Here is a 26329-nt window from a genome sequence, read left to right on the forward strand (position 1 = left end):
ATTAGATCTTACTTGGTTGATGATGTTGAGTTCATCTATAATCCTTGCTGACTTTGTCTTAGTCATCTATATTTTTACCCAGATTTAGGGAAGTGAAGTGCAGTCTTCACTTGATACCTGCTGCTCTGGGGATTGAATGGGGAATGGTGAAAATCTGATTTAAGGGGTGCCAGGACAAAAGGTCTCCCTGACTTCAAGTTTCTCTCACACGCAGGTGCAGAATTTGATGATGTTCACCGACCTAAAGCTTCTTCTCCAGGAGGAGGCCCCTGAAATTAGATACATTTCTCTGATTAAGTCTTTTCCATACACACAGCAGGATATTTAGATAGGTTGGCCTGCAAGAGAGTTTGTTTTTTGTTTTGTGTTTTTTTGTTTTTTGTTTTTGAGACAAAGTCTCACTCTGTCGCCCAGGCTGGAACACAATGGCGCAATCTCGGCTCACTGCAACCTCCGCCTCCCAGTTTCAAGTGATTCTCCTGCCTCAGTCTCCCGAGTAGCTGGGATTACAGGCACAGGTCATCATGCCCAGCTAATTTTTGTATTTTTGTAGAGATGGGGTTTCACCATGTTAGCCAGGCTGGTCTTGAACTCCTGACCTCAGGTGATCCGCCCTCCTCGGCCTCCCAAAGTGCAGGGATTACAGGCGTGAGCCACAGCGCCTGGCCTGCAAGAGAATTTTGATGGGAGGTGGGACACAAGCAGGGGAAGCACTACGTTGGAGAGTTTCTTTTATATTTGTCTCTATCACAGCTTTGCCTTGAGCCAGCCCCTGGCTCTGTGAGCCTGTGAGGCCTAGCATGAAGGCCCTTAGAATACTGGCAGCTCCCATAGGACACATGAGAATAAAGGAAACCTTGATGTTCCTTGACTGATGTGGTCCAGGGGCTTGCCCAGGGTTGGTCCTGCCCAGCCCCATGCCCATGCTCATTTGGGCACAGTTCCTGTGGGTTGGGAAGACCGGAAGATAACCCATCTGAAAGATGGCATCTTCCTTTCTTTCTTCTCTGGGGCAATGTCAGTAAGAGCCACCATTCCCTACTCACATTTATTTGCTCCAGCACCAAGAGGCATACTGCCCTCTCCTCCCAGCAGCGCCTACACATGGGCCTTGTACACCCCCAAACATGCGCCTCCAGTCACAGTTTTCCCTCTGAGCAGGGGGATGGGAGTGAAGGCATGAAAAATTGGGTAGGGGGATGTGTGGAGAACCCCATATTCTCTTAGCTATATCTTCCCACTCTTCCTCTCTCTGCCTTCTTCCCAAATTATGGCTGGAGCACAGGTAAGGACTTCCAAGGGGGCTGTTTGGGTGGGGTTAGGTGCAGAAGAAAAAGTAGTCAAAGACAGTAGTTCTTAATGATCAATGGATCCCAGAGCCTTTGGGAAATTTGATAAAATAGTTTTGGACTTTCTTCCCAGAAAAACAATGCCCTTGGGATGGATCCACAGTCATGCCTTCATTTTTAGGAGTGTTTGTAACCTCCTGAGGAGTAGTCCTTGGGGCCCACTTTAAGAACCTCTGGATTAGAGGAAGTGGCAACCGATCTGTCCCTCTTCCCCTTCGGATGGCAGAAAGCCTCCTTTCTGTCTAATTCACAAAGCATCGCCTCTATCTTCTTGAATGCAAGATTACTTCTTATTGTTATATTCAAAGACAAAAGACAATAGCCAGATAGTAAGGCTGTAGCACTAGCTATTAACCTAGAACTTAATCACCAAAGAATGATTCTCTTAGTTTCATGTCCTTTAGCCCACATTTGATCTCATTGATTTGTGCTTCCAGTCCCTAGTCATTTGGGCTGTTTGTGGGGGTTGATTTTTCTGGATATCATTATGTCTACAGACAAAGTGTAATGACTAGGGTATCTTGGGTGACTGCAGATTTGTGCAAAGTGAGATATAGGGAGTAACGGGTGAAAAGGGTGCGGCACGCTTGAACTTGGTTGCAGCACCAAGGGAACTTTAAAAACTTACACAAATATTGGGCTTGGAAGGTTTGGTGGGGTGTCTGAATCCCTGTTAATTTTTATTTACCCCAAAAAGTAAATAAAAATTATTTATATAGTAAGGCCCAAGATCAAAAAGCATCTTGCATCATTTTATGATGTTACTTACTGTGTACTTTTTAAACTACTAAATCTCAGGTTCTCTCAACCAACAAAATTATTTTGATTATTTTGTTAGGCAAAAAAAAATTGACTTGGCCATCCTCATCCTCCTCTATCTCATCTGCCAGTCTGGTAAGCGTTTTTTCAGGGAGATCCCGAGGACTGTGGCTAAGTCAACTTGATTTGCACTTATTTCTTCCCATTGCCATGTCCAAATCATTCAGCACTGTTGTCCTAGACATGAGGCTGCCGCTCAGGCCCAGACTCCCAAAGAGTCATATGCAAGTAACTCCAGCTCCTGAGGCTGGGAGGTACTTCTGAAGGCAACAGAAGAATCCATCTTCCTGCAGATTTATTGAATACCGTGTCAGTTTCCTTCCCATCTATTTCCATCACATGCAGACGTCTGTGCTCTGGTGACTCTAAAGGATAAACAAAGACTATGGTCAAGTTGAGGGGAGCAGTTAAATATTGTGATGCCCTGAAATGCTTGAAACATATTTCTTGCATCTTAGGGTACTGACCTCAGACCCTAGAGCCAGATAAAGTGCAATTGAATCTGTTTTATAGAGTAGTACAGTAAATAAAACCATTTCAGGACAAAAGTGAAAACAATACCATACTATATCTCATTCAGCAATGCAATTTTCCTTTTAAAATTTTTTATTTTTATTTTTTACTTTTTAAATTATTAGGGTATTTCTACATTTCAAAACTCAAAAAGTACAAAAGACATTCAGGGAAAAACCTCCTTCCTATGTCTGTTCCCACCCAAGTTCCCTTACCAGAGGCAAGCACTATTATCAGTTCCTTCTATATCCTTCCATTGATAGTCTATGTCTTTCTCTGTTTTCTTACCTCCTCTCAAAGTTTGGATTGCGATTTTTGGGCAGCATTTCTAGTTTGTTTCTGCAAACATGGAAGTGTTTGTGCTTCACTTGTAATAATAGGTCACAGAACAGGTCACAGCCTGCTCTGCAAAGCTTACCATCTCATGTACTGCATTTTAAGCATTTTTATTCCATCCCACAAGAACTAATGCTTTGCATCCTTCTCTAACCCCTGTGAGGGACCCCAAGACAAGTAAAGCCTTTGTCACTGCCCTAAGGAACTTCTTTGTTAGTTGGGGAGACAAGACTACCCATCTGAAACAAATGACAGGAGCAGATGGAGTGCATTGCTGACTCATGGGACTGGTTTTTTGAAAACTTTAAATGCCAGGAGGAAGTTTGGCTTTGATACTGTTGGTCTTTTAACCTTGTGGTTAAATGTTTTTGGAGTCAGAGTAAATCTTGGCTCCAATGCCAGCTCTGGTGCTTGATCAATTCTCTTAAGCTCTCTGAGCCCGTTTTTTCCTCTGTTATATGTAAGAGTGTCATTTACTACCATGGATTGGAGGAGATGATGAAGATACAGCACCTGGCATAAAACGGGTGCTCAGTAAGTGGGTTGATTGTGCTTTTTGCAGGAGAAACTACATGACATTTGGGGCCATTAGGACACCATGCATACATGTGCATTTGTGTCCATTTGTGTGTGGGCGAGGGGAGGAGGGGTATTGACAATTAAGTCTATGAGCTCTAAGACACATGAGCAAGACAGAGGCAGGGAGAAGGACCAGATGGAAGCTCTGCTGATGCATGGCAGCTGATGCCGAATCCATGGGGCTGAGCTTCCCAGTTGACTGCTAAGGCAGGAATGGGATGGGGTATCTTTAACAGCTTCTGAGCCTGATCATGACATGCCAAAAGTAATGTCTGACAGGATTCATCTGGGAGTGGTGTGGAGGCTGATATGTAAAGAGGCAGAAATAGAGGCAGGGAGTCCAGTAAAGACTGTCATCGAGGTGACAGATTCTCAAAACTGATGCTTTGTTGGGTATGACGGAAATGGGTGAGTTAAAGGTGACCATAGAGTTTCCAGCCAGAGGAACTGGATCTATGACACTGCCTTTAAGAGAAAGAACAAGAGAGGGGAGCTCAGTTTGGAGGGGAAAGAAAGGGCAGCATGTGTCCTGGGGACAGCAAGGCAACTAAATGAAACACAACATTCCACTGGAATAGGTAGCTTGAGACTGATCCCTGCAAATAGAAGGAATGCAACTGGAAAGGTTTCATGTCTTAGGGGGATCCTAAGATTGGCCAGCTCCCCAATTTCCTTATCCCTCCAGCATTCTCAACAGAAGAAATCTGCGTTAAAGGAGAGAGGGAGAAGCAGAATGTGACTATGTTGACTTGAGATTAGGGGCTGTCTAGATTGCCATGGTGACCAGGACAAGAAATGTGATGCTTTTACCATCAAGCATATCTTCCAGTTGTGTTCCTTTATACTGCCTGCTAACGAAGGTTGTGAGCAGCAGCTCTGTTTGCCCACTAGTCTGAATTGGGCAAGGAATAGACACAGGACTGCACCCTGACAGGATGTGGAGATAGATTCAGAAGGCCTCAGCTACCCTACACTGCACTAACCCTGAGGTCTGTCCCATGATTGCATCATCTCAGGTCTGCCTGGTCACTGAAGCCTAGACTGGGTGACAGAGTGATGACCTTTGTGATACCAACTTTTCAAGTGCTCATTATTCTGGGTACATTCCTAACTCCCCTGTCCTGGTGGCCTCTTCTTTTATGCTTGTTGCCTAGAAGATGATGTAGACAAAAGTGCTCAGAGGACAACAGAGAGAGCTCATTACTGGAACATGATATTCAGATAAAAAAGACTACATATTTTCCAGAATAGGCAAATTCATAAAGATGGAAAGCAGATTAGTGGTTGCCAGGGTCTAGGAGAGGAGGAAATGAAGAGTGACAGCTAATAGGTACAGGGTTTTCTTTTGGGGTGATTAAAACATTCTGAAATTGGATAGTGATGGTGGTGGTTGGCTAACTCTGTGAATATACAAAAAAAAAAACATAAATTATGCACTTTAAAGGAGTGAATTTTATGATATGTGAATTATAGCTCAATAAAACTGTTATATAAAAAAATCAGGTAGATTTGTGCATTCGTGTCTCATACACTTAAATATGTATACACACTGGGGGTAGCTGCATTTTCACGGTCAAATTGCTCTTAAGAGTTGATATTACTATATTGATATTTAGCAATAGATTTTAAGTTTTCTAAATCCTCTTTTGCTCAAACTAAGAAAGCCTGGAGATGGGGTAAAGGAATGTGGATGGCGGGCTATTTTCTCTGATGATGAGGCTATAGGGTGAAAAAAAAGAAGGTTTCAACTAAATCTATCAAAACAAAACCAAAAGCCCAACAAACTCCATGAAAGTAGTTGGTACACACCTTTCAGAGAATGTTAGGTTTTTCACTGGACTTGGCAGGACTTCTGAGGAGCATTGACATAAGGATGAACTATGTTCCCCTTATTTTCCTGAGATTCTAAGCATGAGCATGTCTTTCCTTAACATCTGGCATACATTTAATTCACCTCCCCATTTTGAATGAGCTATCAAGGGTGTTCTCAATGTGCAGTTCAGCACACATCTTCATGTACACTGTGGTGAATACGTCCCCTCAGAGCTAAATGAAATTCAGTTCAATAACTATTTATCTAGTGCCTACCATGCACAAGGCACCATAGAAGAACAAAACAGCTCTTCAGGCTCTCTTCTTCTCCTGGCTGTGTAATTGCTCTCCAGAATGGGTGCCAAATTACTCCAGGGAAAGAGAAAGGTGTGATGAGCACACACCAAAATCAGGCTTTACTCCTGTCCAAGGCTAGCTCTGCTGCTAGGTCAGGCTGGGAGTCCTGAAACACTTCTGTGGGATAGTCATAGTGGAATAATAGTTCATAGTCATGCTTGGACACTCTCATGAATTGATATTAATTTATACCTACGAGACATGTCTGGCAAATCATTTTGACATTGCTGTCAACACTGAGGGCTGTCTGCCTCATGAACCTAGAGAATTAATGCAGTGCTGTATTTGCAAAGCCTCCAGGCCCTAAACAGGGCTCTGCCACAAACTCAATGTGTGACCTTGGCTAAATTAGCCATCCCCCATTTCTAGTGCATTCTCCTTTCTAAAATGAGGGAAAGGAGTGTGACTAATTTTTATCAAAGGCTCTTTCCAGTTTGGCCATCTTATAGTTTATGTAACCATAGGTAACGAAGTGTATCAACTTAGAAGAGCAGAGATAGGAGGAGGTGAGTGCTGAGACCAGGATTGAGAATCAGTGGGATACTTCCCGAGGCCAAGAAAAAAGAGGCAAGAAGCAAGAAGGTATGGCCTGTTCAGTTTGAAGTTTATATGGGCTGATTTCCATGGAGAAACAGGCAGGTGATCTCTTTGGGTTTTGTGCTAGCCCTTGGTAAAGAAGCAAGCCAGTGGAGATGGGAATTGTTTTAGTGACTGGTTAGGAATCTTTCTTAAGTTCATAATGATTACAATAACCCCAATGAGGTTGACCTTAGAAGTTGTCTGTGTTTAGGACTATTAAGAACAAAAAGATTCCTTTGTCCCTCATCAAATGGCTCTTTTCTCAGCTTACCATTTGCAAACCAAACCAAAAACAAACAATAAAAAAGCAAAACAAAACAAAACAAAACCAACACTCAACCAACAAAGCTCGGTAATTATATTAACATTGATGGGGTATGCTTATTGTGGGCCAGGCTCTGTGCTAAGAACTTTATTTCCTTCCAATATCTCATTTAATCCTCCCAACAACTCTGTGAGATAGGGACTATTACTGCGCTTTTTCTGCAGTTGAGGAAATTGAGGCACCAGTCTGTGCTCGGTGCGTTTGTGGAAACTAAGGGGGATACCAGAAAGGAGAAGCATGGGACAGTACATTCCCTAAAATCTGGAATAGTTCTATTAACAAAAACCATGTCAGTTACCCAGGATAAAGTCATTGAAAGGATTTGCAGGAGCCAAGGGAGAGCACAGATTGCTTGCTAGTGGAAAGCTTTAATTTTCTAGCTTAAGGACAAATTTTCAGTTTTTAGACTGTCCCCTAAAAAACACAGCCACGACTCATCTCACAATTTATGTAGTGTGCCTTTAACAGTTTTATCGTGTTTCCTACGATTACCATCTTTCACTCTCTGGAAAGCAGAGGGGTGGTATGTGACCTTCTGTCTCTGTACCTTCCTCAAATGCCCGGCTTTGCCTTCAACATGAAAAAAATGGACACCTTCCCTGGGGAAAGAGGACATATATTTCCAAAAATGGAAGGAAGAATCTAACTCTGCACCCCCCGGCCTCCCGCCTCCACTGCCCCTAGCCCTAGCCCCAAGCATGGTCACAGCAGATTGCTCATTCTTCAAACGTATCATGTTCTTTCCATCTCTGTGCCTTTGGACAGGCTGTTCTCAAAGCCTCTCAATCTCCTTCCCTTCTCTGTCAAACAAATACAAATTCAGCCAAGGTCCATCTTGTGAACCCCACTGCCCACGCACCCCACCCTCGACTTTCAGAAGAGTGGATTTCTTTCTTCTTCCCTCGGGCACCAAGGAGAGCATTCGGGTATGGCATGATATGGTCAGTGCGTGTATGGCAAACCAGCAATTAGGCTGCTCTCTTCAACTGTGTATCCTCTCCAAAACACACATATACCACATGTACACATCTTACAGAGTACAATAGAGTATTGCAGTTAAGCGAGTGAACTCGGGATCCGGACAACCTAGGTTTAAGTCCAGGCTTTGTCACTAACTCAATGAATGACCCTTGGGAAAGTGCTTGAACCACTCTGACTCAGTCATCTTAACTGTAAAATGGAGATGATAATAATAATACTCCTCTCAGAGAGTCATTTTAAGGACTAAATGAGATGAAATATATGAAGTGCACAACACAATGTCTGACATACAGCAACTGCTCCATCAGTGGTACCCGGTATTATTATTGCACAGAGCTTGGTGCATAGAGGATGCCAAATGCATATTCGAGTGGGTATCTGAACATAGGAAGTCTTTAGGGGATTAACTTAGGGAGAAGTCAGGGACAATTGGGCTACTCAAGGAAGCTGTTCCCCTGACCTCATTATTCTCTCACTGCACCCTGTTTTTTCCTTCAGTGCATTTATCACAATGTACAATTATTACATGTGTTTGATTACTTATTTGATGTTGATGTTTCCCAATAAACTAAGTTTTGTGATGCCAGGGTCCATGTATGTTTTAACCACCACCATGTATCCTGTACCTAGAACGGTGCCAGGAAGATGGTAGGTGCTCAATTAAAGAATTAAAAAATAAATGAAACTGAGTTAAAGAATAAATGAAAGAAGAATTCAGGAGTGATGTGGGATGTAGGTGGACCTGAAGGATGAGTAAGAGTTGAGTTGGTAGGCAAGAAAGCTTCTAAATGGAAGGGAATCCTGGGAAACTCCAGCACTTGGTGGTGGAAGGTACAGCGAACAGGGTGCAGTAAGTAGATCCCTTGGTCTGGAAGAGCAAGAGACTGTTTCTGTAGTGTAGTTTACATAGGGGAGGAGTGAGAAGACTGGTAGGGGGATGTAGTGAATGGCTTTGAATGCCAGGCTATCAGGGATTCATTCTATTAGCTTAGGCTTTGGCCTCTATTAGCATGCAAATATTCCTAGGAAAAAGTGTATATTATCAGCAAAGTATAAATGTGTATAAATTAGTTTACTTGCTCTTTGTCTTAGAAAAAAATTTGTTGGAGGGGAAAGCAATATCAGGAGGCCACTGGAAAGAGAAAATCGTGCCCCGAGATAATCAAAAGCATATAAAGGGGAAGGGGAAGACAAACCTTACCCACTTCCAGGCTTCTGTTGGTCCAGAACCTGAACCTCAAACTTTCTATAGTTTGTTTCATCACAAAATGACTCTTCTTTATAAAAGGTGCAGGCAGGGAGTATGGGTGTTATGGAGGTTTTTGATCACTGAATAAATCTGTTTACGTGTTTGTAGGTCTGATGAATGTTTGAAATTTGTTTCTCTGGATTATCTAATTTATTATCTATGGTTTCCTGTGTCATTAAAAAAATCTTTGTAAACATCATTTCCGATGGCTGCATGACATTCTATCACACGGTTGTCCCATAATGTAACTATTCTCTTAATGGTTCTCCTCTAGTTATTCACAAGGCCGACATGAATAATATCTTTGTACCAAAATCTTTATCTGTACTACCATTATTTCCTTAAGAAAAATTGCTAGACATGACATTTTTAGGACAAAAGACCCAAAATTTCTTAAGGTTCTTTCATCTTGCCAAATTACCACCCAGAAAGGCCAGAGCAATTTTTCCTCCTCACCAGTACATGAAAGAGCTTTATAATGTTGAGGGTCATGATTTTTAAAACATCTTTGCTGCCAGGCACAGAAAGACAAATACCACATGTTCTCACTTATGTGTGGAATCTAAAACAATCTAACTCATAGAGGCAAGAATAGAATGGTGGTTACCAGAGGCTGGGGTAGCGGTGGGGGTTGAGAATGGGGAGATGTTTGTCAAAAGGTACAAAATTGCAGTTATGTAACTGACCTAAGGGTTCTTCCTGCCCAGTGCAAAAACAAAGTAAATTCATGACATTGCATTAAAGAAAGAGTTTAATTGACCAGAGGCGGAAGTGTTGGAGTTTAGGGATTTTTCAAAGATAATTTGATGGGCAGGGGCCTAGGGATGGGGAGTGCAGTTTGGTTGGATCAGAGATTAAGTCACAGGGAGTCGAAGTTGTCTTCTTGCCTTGAGTTGCTTCTGGGTAGGGCCACAGTAGTGGTTGACAGGTCCAGGTGGAACCATCGATGTCAGACATGCAACGAACCTGAAAAGACATTTCAAAAGGCCAATCTTAAGTTCTGCAATAGGGGTGTCATCAGCAGTAACTGGGAAAGTTGCATATCTTGTGATCCCAGGAATAATGGTGGGTAATTGTTTATGTCTGCACCTTAGCAGAATTCAGTCTCCTCTTATCCTCTTAGCCTGGTGGTCTCTCCTTAGCTTTACAAAAGCGGTTGAGTTATGATGAAAGACTATTATCATTTAAGCTATAAACTAAATGCCTCCCAAAGTTAGCTTGACTGAAGCCCAGGATTAATTAAAAGCAGCTTGAAGGCTAAAGGCAAAAGGGAGGTTGGCCAGATCAGATCTCCAGTCCCCCACCACGTTGCCGTAATTTTCTCACTGATATATTTTTCGCAAAGGAAGTTTCAGTTGGGAGAAATAAATGGTAACTTATTTCAGTAAATGATGTGATTGTTTTTACCCAGATTACAAATCATCCCTGTACCACTTATCGAATAATCCTTCCCTTTCCCATTGAATTGTGATCTTTTCTTTACCTTATAAATTCATATATATATATATGTATACACGTGTACATATACACACATATTTTTGCTTTATTTTGTTTCTAGGCTCTATTCTGACCCATTGATCTGTCTCTTCTTGCATCACTATCACTGTTTTAAATGTTGCAGTTTTATAATACATTTTGATAGCATTACTCCTCTGCCTCAGACTTTGCTTAGCTATTTAACTTAGTTCACATTTCCAGACAAATATTGCAATCATTTTGTTAGAAGGGCCGGTTCCTCCCCAGAGACTACCTAAGTCACATGTTTTGGGTGCTGCCTAATTCATCTACTTTGATCATGAGACACACTCATCCTCATAATGAGAAATGCAAAAGCCCAAATATGCCAGACTCTAATTCTACCTTTAGCTTTCATACCGTCTTTGGCTCCTAAAGGGAAAAATCAAAAGAGGGAAAATATTTTGTCCACACTGAAGAGCTGAAATGAAAAGAATTGTTTACCATGCCAATCGCATTTTATTTATTTTATCACAGAACAATTGGAATGTAAATCAATCATTTTCAAAGTATATTTTTCCCTCTACCCAAAGTGGAATTACTCTCTAAAGTGACAAACATTAGTATTTTATCTATGTATTTATTTTCGTTTCATTACTAACATCATGGAATTACATTTGCAAATGCTCTCAGCTTTGTCTCTGTGTCTATGGAAACATGAATTACTTAGCCTTTTGGAGCCTCAGTTCCCTCATATGGAAAATGGCAATAATGACTCCATTGTGCAAAATGCCTGGCTCACAGTTGGCCATCAGTAAATGTTGGCTATCTTATATAATTACGACAGGTAGTAGAGCATTTTGGTTCAGAGCACAGCCTCTGGAGTCAGGCTTCTTTGGTTCAAATTTTATCTTCATCAGTAAATGATTTTCTGATCTTGGATAAGTTAGCTAACCTGAATGTGCCTTGATTTCTTCTGTAAAATGTGTTAATAAAATTACTTGCTTTATTGGTTGTAAGAAATGAGTTCACTCTGTCAATGAAGAGTCAAACTGCAAAATATTTGAAGAGTAGTATTCTGAGCCAGATATGAGTGGCCAATGGCCCATGACACAAGCCCCATGAGAACCTAAGAACATGTGCCCAAGGTGGTTGGGCTACAGCTTGGTTTTATACATTTTAAGGAGACGTATCAATTAATACATGTAAGACGTACATCGGTTCTATCTGGAAAAGTGGGGACATCTGGCAGCAGGGGCAGAGGTGAGGGGGTTGCCTCTAAGTCATAGACGGATTCAAAGATTTTCTGATTGCCAGTTGGTTGAAAGAGTTATTATCTAAAGACCTGGAGTCAATATAAAGGAATGTCTAGGTTACTATAAGGGACTGTGGAGACCAAGGCTTTGTCATGTAGATGGAGCCTCCAGGTAGCAGGCTTCAGAGAGAATAAATTGTAAATGTTTCTTATCAAACTTGAAGAGTCTGCTCTATCAATCTTTTTTTTTTTTTTTTTTTTTTTTTGACAGAGTTTCGCTCTTGTCTCCCAGGCTGAAGTGCAGTGGCACAATCTTGGCTCACTGCAACCTCCGCCTCCGAGTTCAAGTGATTCTCCTGCCTCAGCCTCCCAAGTAGCTGGGATTACAGGCATGCTCCACCTGTAATCCATCTACCTGGAAGGATTACAGGCATACTCCACCAGCTAATTTTTTGTATTTAGAAGAGATGGGATTTCACCATGTTGGTTAGGCTGGTCTCGAACTCCTGACCGCAGGTAATCCACCTGCCTTGGACTCCCAAAGTGCTGGGATTACAGGCGTGAGCCACTGCACCTGGCCTCTATCAGTCTTAAGGTCTCTGTGTTGATATTAATGCTGGTCAGCTGTGCCTGAATTCCAAAACGGAGAAGGGTATAACGAAGCATGTCTGACATCCACTTCCCGTCATGGCCCGAACTAGTTTTTGAACTTAACTCTGGAATGCACTTTGCCACGGGGAGGGCCCATCAGTTGGTTGAGGGGTTAGAATTTTATTTTTGGTTTACAACTCCATAAAACATGTAGAAGAGTTTCTGGCACATATGAGGCACTCAATTAATTTTAGCTATTCTTGTTGACAGTATCCTTGGTGATGGTGTTATTGATGATCTTAATCCTTATTATTTGGGCAACGACATAATCAAGAACATATTACCTCACAGCGCCATCTAGTGCTTATTTTGGAAAATGCCAAATCCCTTTCCCTTGAACAACAGTCATTTGGTGAGGAGAATTTTTAAAATTCCAATTTTAGGAATACAAAAGGAGTTTGGAAATATCATGATTTCAAATTTTCTCCAGCCCATCTGGGCTTGTATTTATAAATGTCAGGGCTCTTGGTTGCAAATGACAGAAACTGACTCTGGCTGAATTTAGCAAATTATTGGGCATTTCACAGAATCAACAGAAAGGCAGGTAAACCAGGATAAAGAAATGGTCAGGAATCATGGGAGGACCCCAGTCAAGATTTGCCATAGGACCAGCTTGGTTGGTATGTCACTCCTGGCAACAACCACCTTCACCACCTCTACACACCACCACCACAAAACACTGCTACATCTGGACTCCACTGATTTGACATTCTGGTGTGCTAGATGCAGTTTCTATGAATGAATTCAAAATGGCCACTTTTTGTATAAACCTCTCAAGATCCAAAGTCTTCAGTAAGAGCCTGGATTCCCATTGGGCTCCCTAACCACTCAGGGCTTGTGGAGAGGAAATATGTGCTTCCCTTAGTTTCCACAGTAGGAGGCCTCAGCCTTGTTTTCCAGGCTCACAATGGAGGAATACCTCAAAAAAGAAGAGAGTTTGGACATCCACCTCAAGTAGGGTTGCTGGATAAAATACAGGATACACAGTTAAGTTGGAATTTCAGAAAAACAATGAACACATTTTTAGTATGAGCATGCCAATATTGCATGCAGCATACTTATAGCAAAAACTTGGAAAGATGAAAATGCCCGGTTTAAGTGTGGAGGGCACAATGAGACGAGCACTCTTGCATATTACCGGTTGGTATGCCTATTAATATATTCAAGTGGATTAAAAATATTCACAACTACTAACCCTCAAATACTGTTTTTAGGAATCTTCATAGCCTGTGACCCAATAGTTGAATTTTAAGGAGTGTATCCTAAGAAAATGATCAAAAATAGGCAAAATAATTTGTATGCAGAGTGCTCATTGTAGTTGCTGTTCATAAAGAAAAATTGGAAATAAATCTAAATATGCAAGATAGGAGAATGGCCAAATAAATTGTGGTAAATACATATGATAGCATTCTATACAGTCATTAAAAATATGTTCATGAAGAATTCTAGATACGTGAAAACTGACAAGGAAATGTTCAGAGATAAGAGCAGGGCAGATAATAGCACGTACAATTCACTAACTGTAATCTTAGGCTACTTAACCTCTCTCTATCTCAGTTTACTCCTCTGTGAAATGGTATAGTAATAGTAATAAGAATGGAACTTGGAATAGTGTTATGTGTTGGCTGGAGTGTGTGTGTGTGTGTGTGTGTGTGTGTGTGTGTGTGTGTGCGTGCATGTTTGAGGAGGGGACAGAGGAGAAAGAAATGGTAGTCAAGGGACTTTTGCAATAATTGTAGCAACCTAAGTCAGTGTTTCCATGTCTCAGTCTCTAGTTTCATGGTTGTTGAGAGTCAGTTTATGGTGTCAGTGGTAGTGGCTCAGCTTCACTGGGCTGCAGCTATGGTGTTCTATTCCTTTGTTTTGTTTTCTTTTAATTCATCATTGTCTTTATTTTATAGTAGGAAAACTAAGGCATTTCATGAAAAAGGAAGTCAATTGTACAATGTATAATACAGTCAAAGATCTTGACACAGAACTGGTGTCTTAACTATCATTTTTCACCTTTAATCAATAAACATTATTCCTCTTTAAAGACAATGAAAAATTACTCATGTTAAATATAGAAAAAATAAACATCATTAATTAAACACTACATCTGTAACCTCTTTACATTCATTAACACTCAGGAGTAAAAACAATAAAGATTTTTGTTATGGCTTCGTGTTTCTTTAAAATATTAACTAAAATAGATTTCTAATTTGGGAAATACGACTAATGCCATTTGGTTTTAAAAAGAATTGTATCTTAATCATCAAGCTAAAGACGTAGCAACAAAACAATGACATGGTCACTTGAAGTGTGTCTCAGTCTAATTTTCACCATCTAATAAGACACCCTTAAAGTAATTCCAACAGAAAGTCTAAGAAATTTATCGATCAACTTCCAAAGCACATCAGGGAAGATGCTAAAACAGTGGACATTGAGAACAACAGCAGCAGAACATCTTATTTAAACTTTTGAGATAATAAAACAATACAGAAGTGGGAACCCTTGTGAATTTTTTTTTCTTGTTTTGGTTAACAAGATCATTAATACTTTACAAACTTCATACATGTCGCACACTGTAAGGTTTAAAGAATAAAATAAGGGCTTTTCTGCCCTTGGACGCCGCTGAAGAAGCATCGTTAAAGTCTCTCTTTTCCCTGCCCTCATGTCTAAGTCAGAGTCTCCTAAAGAGCCCAACCGGCAGAGGAAGCTTTTCATTGGAGTGTTGAGCTTTGAAACAACCAATGAGAGCCTGAGGAGTCATTTTGAGCAATGGGGAACGCTCCTGGATGGTGTGGTAATGAGAGTTCCAAACACCAAGCACTCCAGGGTCTTTGGGTTTTTCGCATATGCCACTGTGGAGGAGGTAGATGCAGCCATGAATGCAAGGCCACACAAGGTGGATGGAAGAGTTGTGGAACCAAAGAGAGTTGTCTCAAGAGAAGATTCTCAAAGACCAGGTGCCCACTTAACTGTGAAAAATATATTTGTTGGTGGCATTAAAGAAGACACTGAAGAACATCATCACCTAATAGATTATTTTGAACAGTATGGAAAAATCGAAGTGACTGAAATCATGACTGACCGAGGCAGTGGCAAGAAAAGGGGCTTTGCCTTTGTAACCTTTGACGACCATGACTCCGTGGATAAGCTTGTGGTTCAGAAATACCATGCTGTGAATGGCCACAACTGTGAAGTTAGGAAAGTCCTGTCAAAGCAAGAGATGGCGAGTGCTTCATCCAGCCAAAGAGGACGAAGTGGTTCTGGAAACTTTGGTGGTGGTCGTGGAGGTGGTTTTGGTGGGAATGACAACTTTAGTCGTGGAAGAAACTTCAGTGGTCATGGTGGCTTTGGTGGCAGCCATGGTGGTGGTGGATATGATGGCAGTGGGGATGAGTATAATGGATTTGGTAATGATGGAAGCAATTTTGCAGGTGGTGGAAGCTACATTGATTTTGGCAATTACAACAATCAGTCTTCAAATTTTGGACCCATGAAGGGAGGAAATTTTGGAGGCAGAAGCTCTGGCCCCTATGATGGTGGAGGCCAATACTTTGCCAAACTACGAAACCAAGGTGGCTATGGCGGTTCCAGTAGCAGCAGTAGCTATGGCAGTGGCAGAAGATTTTAATTAGGAAACAGAGCTTAGCAGGAGAGGAGAGCCAGAGAAGTGACAGGGAAGCTACAGGTTACAACAGATTTGTGAACTCAGCCAAGCACAGTGGTGGCAGGGCCTAGCTGCTACAAAGAAGACATGTTTTAGACAAATACTCATGAATATGGGAAAAAACTCGAGAACTGTATTTGTGATTAATTGTATAACAGGTTATTTTAGTTTCTGTTCTGTGGAAAGTGTAAAGCATTCTAACAAAGGGTTTTAATGTAGTTTTTTTTTTGCACCTATGCTGTTGATTGCTAATTATAATAGTCTTATCGTGATGCTGAATAAATGTCTTTTAAAAAAATAAATAAAACAAGCAAGAGAGCTCCCTGAAATAAGAAACACTGCATTATAATTTTTTTTTTTTTTTTTTTTTTTTTTTTTGAGATGGAATCTCCCTCTGTCGCCCAGGCTGGAGTGCAGTGGTGCAATCTCGGCTCACTGCAACCTCAGTCTCGCGGATTCAAGCGATTCTCCTGCCTCGGCCTCCCAAGTAGCTGGGATTACAGGCGTGCGCCACGACGCCCCATTTATTTCTGTATTTTTAGTAGAGATGGGGTTTCACCATGTTGGCCAGGGTGGTCTGGAACTCTTGACTTCAAGTGATCCACCCGCCTCGGCCTCCCAAAGTGCTAGGATTACAGGCGTGAGCCACCGCGCCCAGCCGTATAACTTTTATAGGCACACACTTCCTTAAGTTTCAAGCAAGTTTAAATTCAACCCTTGTTATTCACGAGGACTTCAAGTAGGCCAGTTTACAAACAAGCATGAGCACCCTACAAATAACTCTTACTACAGAGCTCTTAGGATAAACGTGTTTGCACTTTGAACAGTCACGTGAGTATCGTAAAGCTGGTGATTGTATTATTACTATCCAGTGAAATTGCTTGCCTTCCTTCATGATTTCTTCAGTCTTTTTTTCAGCAGAGAAAAGATTTTCTAAAAAGTCTGAATCTTCTAAGTATAGCTCATCACTGGTAAAAGCTAGAGCATCCCATCAGCAGTTAACAAGGTGATCGACAGCCACCTTTCCAGTCCTTCTAATGCCAGATCCAAACAAAATTTGTGCAAATCAGAGAGGCAAAGTTTTCAAGTCTTCTCATTTCGTAGAACTGTGGGGGTGCCAGCCAAATTTCTTTTGATAAGAAACTTTCAGTTGCCTTTGATGGCGATGACCAGTGACAGCCCACCACCTCCGCCAAGTCGGGGTAGACTGGCAGCGGCTCGCGCAGGCAGCATAGGAAGAAGGAAGCTTCGAAGAGGCGAGTTGCGCCACGCGAGAAAGGGGTGAGCCAGACGCTCCAGTGGTGCAGCGCCCAGATGTCGGGCATGCAGCCGAGGTGCGCTCACAGCCGCAGGAAGTGGCGCGAGGCCTGGGCGCAAGCGGGCGCAGCAGGCGACCAGGCCCGGCTGCAGCTCGAGGGCGGGCGAGGCCGGGCTCTGGCGCAGGACCCGGGCGGGGAGGTCCTGGGCGTTGCTCTATTCTTGAAGCCAATCATCCTAGCGGAGGCTTCCTGATGACCCACTTTTCTGTCTGAGGGCAGAGGTCACAGTACCCCAATGGGCCTGTTTAGTGATAGAGTCCTGGTAGTCATTCCTACAGCCCGAGGCTATAGCCTGTTCTTCCAACCCTTTCACTGATTTTTGTAAGCTCTTAATTCCCTGTGTCCCATCCTTTGCTCCTCTAAATAACTAAGCAGTTTCTGTTTCTCACCACTGTACAGCGTCTAATACAAGGATGAAATTAAAAGTTATGTTTAGGACATGTAAATATTCTGATACCTATTGATGTCAAGTATGCCTAATGTATACAGGATCTGGAGTCCAGGGGTAAGACCAGGGTAAAAAGTTTATTTTATGCTTTTTTCTCCTTCCTTTTGTCTTTCATATAAAGTTTAAATATGTGAGTCTTAAGTATATGAAAAACATTAGGACTGAATGAAATCACCTGAGCAGAGAATGAGAACAGATGCTGGCCCAGGACGTATCTGGGGCACTCCAACATTCAAAAGTCTGGCAAAGGAGGTGTAAATGGTATGGGCAGCTGAGAATGAGTAGTGAATAAGAAAGGAGAAAAACCATCAAAGGATGTGGGATGTATCTCAGAAACTAAGTAAGGAAAGTATTTCAGGGTGTAGTGATCAACTCCATCAAATGTTGTACTCTGTGTACAAAGTGCTCTGAGCGTACTTTGAGAGACAGAGTCCAAAGATAAAGTTACAAAAACGTCCATGGAATCAGAACATAAATAAGAATGGCATTGAAGGAGTGATGCAGACAAAAGCCCAGTAGAGTAAGTGGAAGAGAGAATGGGAGGCAAGGATGTGGAGATGATACATATAGACAACCCTTTGTAGAAGTTTGGATACACAGGGAACAGAAAATGCAGGGGAGTAGCTACTAGGAAGATTTGGGGTTAGGGAAAGGTTTTTGGTTTTGGTTTTGGTTTTTTTGTTGGTTTGTTTTTGTTTTGTTATGTTTTTTTGAAACAGGGTTTCTCTCCCATCGCCCAGGCTGTAGTGCAGTGGTACACTCTTGCTTCACTACAACCTCCACCTACCAGGCTCAAGCAATCCTCCTGCCTCAGCCTCCCAAGTAGCTGGGATTACAGGCATGTGCCACCACACCCAGCTGATTTTTGTATTTTTAGTAGAGAACAGGCTTTCACCATGTTGGCCAGGCTGGTCTCAAATTCCTGACCTCAAGTGATCTGCCTGTCTTGGCCTCCCAAAGTGCGGGGATTACAGGCATGAGCCACGGCGCCTGGCCCGGGGGAAGGTGTCTTAAAAGAGAAGAAACACTAAAGCATGTTTATCTGCTCATAAGTACGATCAAGGAGAGAAGATAAACTATGGGAGCCAGGGTTTTGAGAATTAGGCAAATAGATGCAGAGTTCAAGGGGAAGGCCCTTGATAGGAGTAAAGATACTCTCTGCACAGCACCGAGAAGGAATACAGAGAATACAGCTGCAGGTAGGGTTTGGTGGCTTTGGTGGCAGGGAGATGATCGTTTACATCTAATTGTTTCTATTTTCTTAAAGAAATGAAATGCAATATCATCAGCTGAAAGCAAGAATAGAGAGGTGGGCTCTTCCTCATTCATTATCCCCTGGTAGCCACTGACCTGCTTTCTGTCACTATATGTTAGATTGTATTTTCTGGGCATTTACATAGAGAGAATCATATACTTTTTGTCCCAAATTATTTCATGTTTAATATGTTGTTGTGGATGTTTTAACGTTGTTGTGGATGTTATTGTCTCTTTCTTCATTTTGATTTCTGATTGTTCGTTGCTATTGAATATTTAGAATATAGAAATAAAATTGGTATTTATATGTCAATCTTGTATCCTTTAGCCTTGCTAACTTACTCATTCGTTCTAGTAGCTTATTTGTAGAATGTGTTGGATTTTCTACATAGATGATCATGTCATCTGTGAATAAAACAGTTTTGATTCTTTTCCAAAGTTTTTTTCAAGGGAGACCAGCAAGTATAGTACTGTGCTTTCTACTACGATGTTCAGTTGTTTATGTGCAGTTAGGAAATGGGGGAACAGCTGGGTTTAATCAGAGCTGGCCTTTTGAAAAGGTCTAGTGTATGACCAAGAGAGGGTGGCTAATGTGGGGTAGAGGAAAAAGTGTTGGAGGTGAAGAAAGTCAAGGAAGTGGAAGGTCATGGTGTGGGATGGGTCATCCACATTGATGTTAAAGTCACTAAAAATGATGGACCAGCATCAGCTTGGGGAGGACAACTGAGTCTGGAGGGAAAGACTTCCTCAATAGAATTTACACCCTCCTGGGGAGTCATGGGTGCGGGTGTGTGGACCAGGACATGGATCCTGGACACTCTGGGACACTGCCTCCCAACCACAATATGTGCCTAGGCTGGGGCATGTAGCTGATCCACACTCCACTCCTCCCCACCCTCAGAGACCTTTGAACCGAACTCTCGGTTCAGCTCAAAGCTCTCAATAACCTAGAGACTTTTTGGAAACAAGGTCCTCTCTACTTTCTTCCTGGCATATGTAAAGCTCAGATCTCCTTGTCACAAAGCCCTGGCCATCCTCTGTGGCAAGAGTAAGAGAGAGAAAGATAAATTTTGTTTAGCGATGAACTTACATAGCAGAAAAAACAGAAGACAATTCATTTTCAATTAGATTATCTTACCACACAAAAAAAAAAAAAACAAGGAAAGGATAATTCCCACGTATTAACTCTAGATATTTCTGATTGGTGGGAAAGTGGGATCGTGCCTGTATACATGCAAAGGGATGGAGTGTGTGTGTGTGTGTGTGTGTGTGTGTGTGTGTGTGGTGTGTGGGTCACATACCAGCACAAGGAAATAGGGGAATGTCTTTGACACCTTACTGCCTGCCACTTCTTTAATGGTCTCTCCTATTTTATTTAAGTCTCCTGTCCCAGGGCTACTCATACCCTCATATTTTCCTCAGGCTAAAGAGGATGTCCACTGTGTGTTCTATGGAGCAAAATTCTCTCTACTTCCATCCCTATTCACCAGTTAGCTCTCTTTGAGGTTACAATGGATACGAAAGGGTTAATAAGATTCGAAAGAACATACTATTGCTTTAGCAAACCACTGTGTTTCCTAGGCAACATAATGCCTGTATTTCTCCTGTTTCTTCCTGTTTCCAAAAGCCCCTATGGAGGGAATGGTAAAAATATTAGCCTTGGCCAATACTCAAGCCCTTGCTGTTTCCCCTCTCTCCCCATTCTGTTCCCCTCACAGTTGACCTTGCCTCCTACTTCATGGAAAACATTGAAACTGTCAGGTTTGAATTCCCTCACCCTCTCCTCTTAAAGGAGAAGCTATGATCCTTCCACCTGTTCTTTCGATTTCATCCTCTCTTGTCTCGTTCCATGCCACAGGGTTGATTAATACCCACTCTGGGCAGAGCGAGGTGGCTCACGCCTGTAATCCCTGCAGTTTGGGAGGCCAAGGTGGGTGGATCGCTTGAGGTCAAGAGTTCAAGACCAGCCTGGCCAATATGGCGGAATCCCATCTCTACTAAAGAATTTGCAAAAATTAGCCAGGAGTGGTGGTGGGCACCTGTAATCCCAGCTACTCCGGAGGCTGAGGCATAAGAATCGCTTGAACCCAGGAGACAGAGGTTGCAGTGAGCTGAGATCACACCACTGCACTCCAGCCTGGGCAACAAGAGCAAAACTCCATCTCAAAAAAAAAAAAAAAAATACCTACTCTGTCCTGTACTTTCAACCTCTAAGCATTACTACCTACCTTGCTGCAACTGAAGTCTATGACAGTTTTCAGAACAACAAAAATCAAACCAAGGAATCCAATTCTCTCTTTTCCCTACCTCCTTTGCCTTAGTCAAGCTTCTCAAAGTTCTTTTTTGAGAGATAGATCTCCTCAATCATCATGTTCCACTCACTCCCTAGGCCACTGGAACCAGACTTTCACCATTCTCATGCCACAATAAAGAGTCTGGCATAGGTAACCCAGGACTTCCTAACTGTCTAGTCCAACTTACACCTTAGTTTTCATCTTTCTTGATCCATTTACAGCCCTTGGCACTGTAAACCTCTCCCTCCTGGAAACCCTGTCTCCTCCCTTTGCTTCTATTGGACCACACTATTCTGCCATTTTCCTACCACTTGTGGTTTTTATTCTCAATCTCCTTGGTGGGTTTCTCTTCCTCTACTTATTCCTACAATGTTAATCTTCCCCAAGACTCTATCTTGGCCCTCTTTTTCTCTCTGCAACTTGCCTATAAATGCCAGGCCAGTAATATGAGTAAGTAATGCAAGTCTGGTTGATGTGTGGCAATGTAGTATATGCCAGAAATCACAAAGAAATGTGTTCTTGCCCTGTTTTTATTTTGAAATAGTAACCCTGTTCTCTTTCATTTTCCACTTTTGATAGAGTCATAGGTACAAAGAAATTTTGATTATCCACTTAATTCTGCTTTAACAAAAACAGAGTAAATGTGATAAAAGACAGTTGATACTTGTTCTCAGCATTGGGGATACAGCAGGGAGAAATGGGGCTTCTTTAGGTGTACCTGCTAAAGGAGGCAGCTGCTAATCAGAGATATAATGTCAGATCTCTCTCTCTCTCTTTTTTTTTTTTTTTTTTGGAGACAAAGTCTTGCTGTGTCGCCCAGGCTGGGGCTGGAGTGCAGTGGCGCAACCTCAGCTCACTGCCACCTCCGCCTCCTGGGTTTAAGTGATTCTCGTGCCACACCCAGTTAATTTTTGTATTTTTAGTAAAGACAGGGTTTCATTATGTTGGCCAGACTGGTTTCGAACTCCTGGCCTCAAGTGATCTGCCCACCTTGGCCTCCCAAAGTGATCTTCTCATTTTTTAAGAGAAGATTTTTATGTCAGAAATGCAGGTTTTATGTAAAAATCTATTGGTTAAGTGCTTACATCTAATATTTTAAAAATTAAAATAATGTGAGGGTCAAATAAACATGTGTTCGAGCCAGCTGTAGTCACCAAGGCTAACAATTTTCAACCTTGGCTTAGAACATTGTGCAATGAGCCTTGAAGAGAGAGAGACCTCTGCCCTATATTCTCCTTGGGATCTAATTCAATGCCAGTGGTTTCAGCTACCACCCATAGTCTGATACCTCCTGTCTTTACCCCTCCAGTCCAGACCTCCATCCTGAGCCCCAAACCCAAATATCCGATTGGACATATTACTGGATAGCACCACCAGAATGTTCCTTATGCCCGTGCTTTTCAAACATTAATGTGCATGTGAATCATCTGGAGGACTTGTTAAAATGGAGATTCTGATTCAGTACGTCTGGCATACTGCCCAAGATCGTGCATTTCCAACAAGCTCCCAGCGGATGCCAAAGCTGCTGGTTTATGAACCACACTTTAAAACACAACCCCCATTTGCATACAATGTCCTTTTTGCAAGTTTGCTCCTCCTGCTATATATCTTCTTTTGATGAATGATATGCCATCCACCCATACAAAAACTGGGGGCATAAGTCAGATGTAGAAGGAATGGGAGAAATAGAGGAGGAATCCAAAGTCCTGTCCCATCCAACTCCTTAACATTTATCACATGTATCCTTGCATTTGTGTCCTCACTATCACAACACTGATTTAAGTCTTCATTTTCTCCTGCGGTAAGGCTGGTGTCCCTGCTCCAGTCTCCACCCCTCCAGTTGCAACCTCCATGTTCCTATGAGCACGACACTTCGAAAAAGCAAAATGATCTCATGTAAAGCATGGGCTCTGGGGCCAGACTGCTGGGTTTAAATCCCAGCACTGCCTCTTACTAATTGTGTGACTTTGGACAAGTAGCTTAACCTATCTATGTATTGGTTTTTCTCATCTATGAAAAGAGGATGATAATAGAACCTCGCTTGTAAGATAAACGAGATTTGAAGCAGGAAGGGGAATGACCCATGAGAACATCTGGGGAAGAGAATTCTAGACAAATGGAATCACATGTAAAATGTTCATAGCACTCACATTAGCTGCGACATTGGCCACATCATTCCTAGCTTCATTATGGTTGGAGTGTTGAGGGTAAGGAGAAAGTAGAAAGAGATAAAGAGATAAAGCTGGACAAGTAATCTGAGGCCAGATCATGGAAGGCTGGGTTGCCTGGGAAAGAGACTCTGTGATGGAGTTTGCCATGTAGAAAATTGACTGAAGAGTGCTCTTGGAATCGACACCTGAAATATAAGACAAGGGAGTAGGATAGGGCGGAGGGAGAAGCTGAGCTTCAGTGCAGTCACAATGCAGCTTCCATCAATCCCACAGGGAGTTCTGAGCCTGGTATGACTCTTCAGAGTTTTCCTTAGATGGAGAAAGGGAGACAGGCCTTTATATCCCTGTATTGGCCATTCATTACCTGCAGGCTGCACTAAGAAGGATCTGTGACTTTGGGCTAGAAAGCTCTCGTTAGCCCAATGCAATCTCAGGAAGAGGATTTCGTTGCAAGCTGTCAGTCATCAACACTTTCAGCAGTTGGGGACCTGGGAGAATGAGTGCGTGGGTCCTGAAGTGGGGGTGGGAGGTGAAATCTGGGTAGGTATCACACCACAGTGGGTAAACCATGCCAAAGACTCTGGACTTGATTTCACTGACAATGGGGAGTCATTAGAGGGTTTTCCTAGAATGGGACATGGTGTTTTGCACCTCTGTACCTTTGTTCAGAATGTTTTTTTTTTTTTTTTTTTTTTGAGACAGGGTCTCTCTCTGTTGCCCAGGCTGGAGTGCAGTGGCACGATCATGGCTTACTGCAGCCTTGACCTCCTGGGCTCAGGTAATCCTCCCACATAGCTGGGACTACAGGCATGTATCACCACAACCGACTACATTTTTGCATTTTTTTTGTAGAGACAGGGTCTCACAATGTTGCCCAGGCTGGTCTCAAACTCCTGGGCTCAAGCAGTCCACCAACCTCAGACTCCCAAAGCACTGGGATTACAGGCGTGAGCCACCGCACCCGGCCCCAGATTGTTTCTTCTATCCCAGTGTTTCTGACCTGGATTGGAATCACCTGGGGTGCTTGTTCACATGTTAGAATGCAGGTCAAATAGCTTAATGGTAAACAGCCAAGGTTGGAACCAGACTGGCTATATTTGAATTCTGACATTCCACTTACTAGCTGTGTGACAGTGGACAAGTTCCTTAACTTTTCTGTACCTGTTTCCTCAGCCGTGAAAGGGGATAATATAACCAACTGCCTCACAGTGTTTTAGGAAGAGTACTCGAGTTAATCCACAAAAGGGCTTAGAACATTGCCTGGCAAGTAATAAGTGCTCAAACAGTGTCAGCTATTACTAAAGATTCTCAGGCTTTCCCTTGGACCTACTAGATTAGAATCTTTGGTGGCTGGTCCTAGGAGTGGACATTTCAATAAGTGCCCTCCCCTTCTCCAGATTATGCTGATCTTCACTAAAGTTTGAGAACTACTGGTTCCTCAGAAAATTTATCCCCTTCCTTGTCCACTTGGTGAAATTTTCTTCTTTTTCTCTTTTTTTTTTTTTTTTTTTTTTACTGATAGGCCTAACTGGTGCCATGAACATTTTTAAGACTCAGCTCAGTGTCATTTCCTGTATGAAACCTTCCTAGATCACACCTCCCACCATCCCTTGCCAACCTCCCCCTTACCATGTGGAGACCTCAACCGCAGCATCTGTAACCTTTTGACCATCTGTCTCCCCTTGCTAGACTGTGAGCTCCTTCTTTGAGGGAAAGTACTTTGCATCCGTAGGCTCACCACAGAGTTTAGCATAGAGCTAGAGCTCAATCAAGGTTGGCTGAGTGGATGCAGATGGGCAGGTTCCTTTGGGGTCTCTTTAAAATCTCAGCACGAAGTCTCCAGTCTCTGAAATTGGGAATGTGGATCCATACACCATCACTCAAGACATAGTTGGCAACTGTAGAATTTTGTTTTCTAGTCTTTAAATTTTTTAACTTTTTATTGCTTGTTATAATAATAAAAGGAGTTTATATTCATTGGATAAAGAAGATAGCAAAAATTACCTAAAATTACCTATAATCTCACAACCCAGAGATAACTCTTAACTTTTAGGTGCATTTCCTTCAGATTTTTTTTTCTGTGCATGAGAATTTAACATAATGGGTTTCCATACTCAAACTCAGGTCCACAGATATTTATTGAGCACCTACTACATGCCAGGCACTATTCTAAGCACAAGGAATATAACAGTGAAGAATATAGACAAAAGCCTCTGTTCTTATGTACCTTATGTTCAAGTTGGAAGAGATTTAAAAAATGAGAAAAGATACTGTATATTAGGAAGCAGTAAATGCAATGAGGGAAAATGAAGCAGGGAAGGAGGATGAGGAGTAGGAAGAAGGTGTTGTGAGATTTGAAAGCAGTGAGGGAATGACCCATGAGAATGTCTAGGGAAGGGCATTCCAGACAAATGGAATGACAAGTACAGAGGCCCTGAATTGGAAATATGGCTGCTTGTTTAAAGGGCAGCAAGGAGGCCACTGTAGCTGGAGTAGAGTGACCAGGGAAGAAAGTGGTGAGATCCTAATGTCTTAAAGGTAAGGGTGGGTAGAGTACTGCAGATCCTGTAGGGCCTTGTAGGTGCTGTAAGGACTTGGGCTTTTACTCTGAGTGAGATGGGGAGCATCTTTGGATACTTAGGCTGTTTCCAGATTTTGCTATCATGTATCATGCTTTGTGGTTCTTCTACACAAATCTCTGTTCACGTCTCTGAACACTTCTTTAGGGGAAATTCCTGGAAGTTAGATTTCTTGGCCACAGACTAGGAATAGTTTGAGGCTTTTAATGCATATTGCCAAAGGGCTTTCTAGAAAGCCTAAACTCTTTTACAACATAATTAAGTTCAACAAATATTTATTGCGTGCCTACTATGTGCCAGACATGGTGTCGGGGCTTGAAATACATTGGTGAACAAAATGAATCTTGCA

General features: G+C 42.2%; 1 protein-coding gene and 1 pseudogene across 1 annotated transcript; one reads left to right on the forward strand and one right to left on the reverse strand.

Moving 5' to 3' along the window:
• The first annotated feature begins 14913 nt into the window (after positions 1-14913).
• LOC112616054 (heterogeneous nuclear ribonucleoprotein A1-like) lies at positions 14914-16018 on the forward strand. The gene has a single exon (XM_025373004.1). The coding sequence runs from the start codon at positions 14914-14916 to the stop codon at positions 15877-15879; it is 966 nt and encodes a 321-aa protein (XP_025228789.1). The 3' UTR covers positions 15880-16018.
• Positions 16019-16639: 621 nt separating this feature from the next.
• On the reverse strand, positions 16640-20339 carry LOC112615251 (annotated as a pseudogene).
• Between the last annotated feature and the right edge of the window lie 5990 nt (positions 20340-26329).

This window comes from Theropithecus gelada, chromosome X, assembly GCF_003255815.1.
Source record: "Theropithecus gelada isolate Dixy chromosome X, Tgel_1.0, whole genome shotgun sequence".
NCBI classification, from domain to species: Eukaryota; Metazoa; Chordata; class Mammalia; order Primates; family Cercopithecidae; genus Theropithecus; species Theropithecus gelada.

What these genes read in the sequence shown, in the direction of transcription:
- LOC112616054 (XM_025373004.1), top strand. Translation starts at nt 14,914, where the DNA reads ATGTCTAAGTCAGAGTCTCCTAAAGAGCCCAACCGGCAGAGGAAGCTT.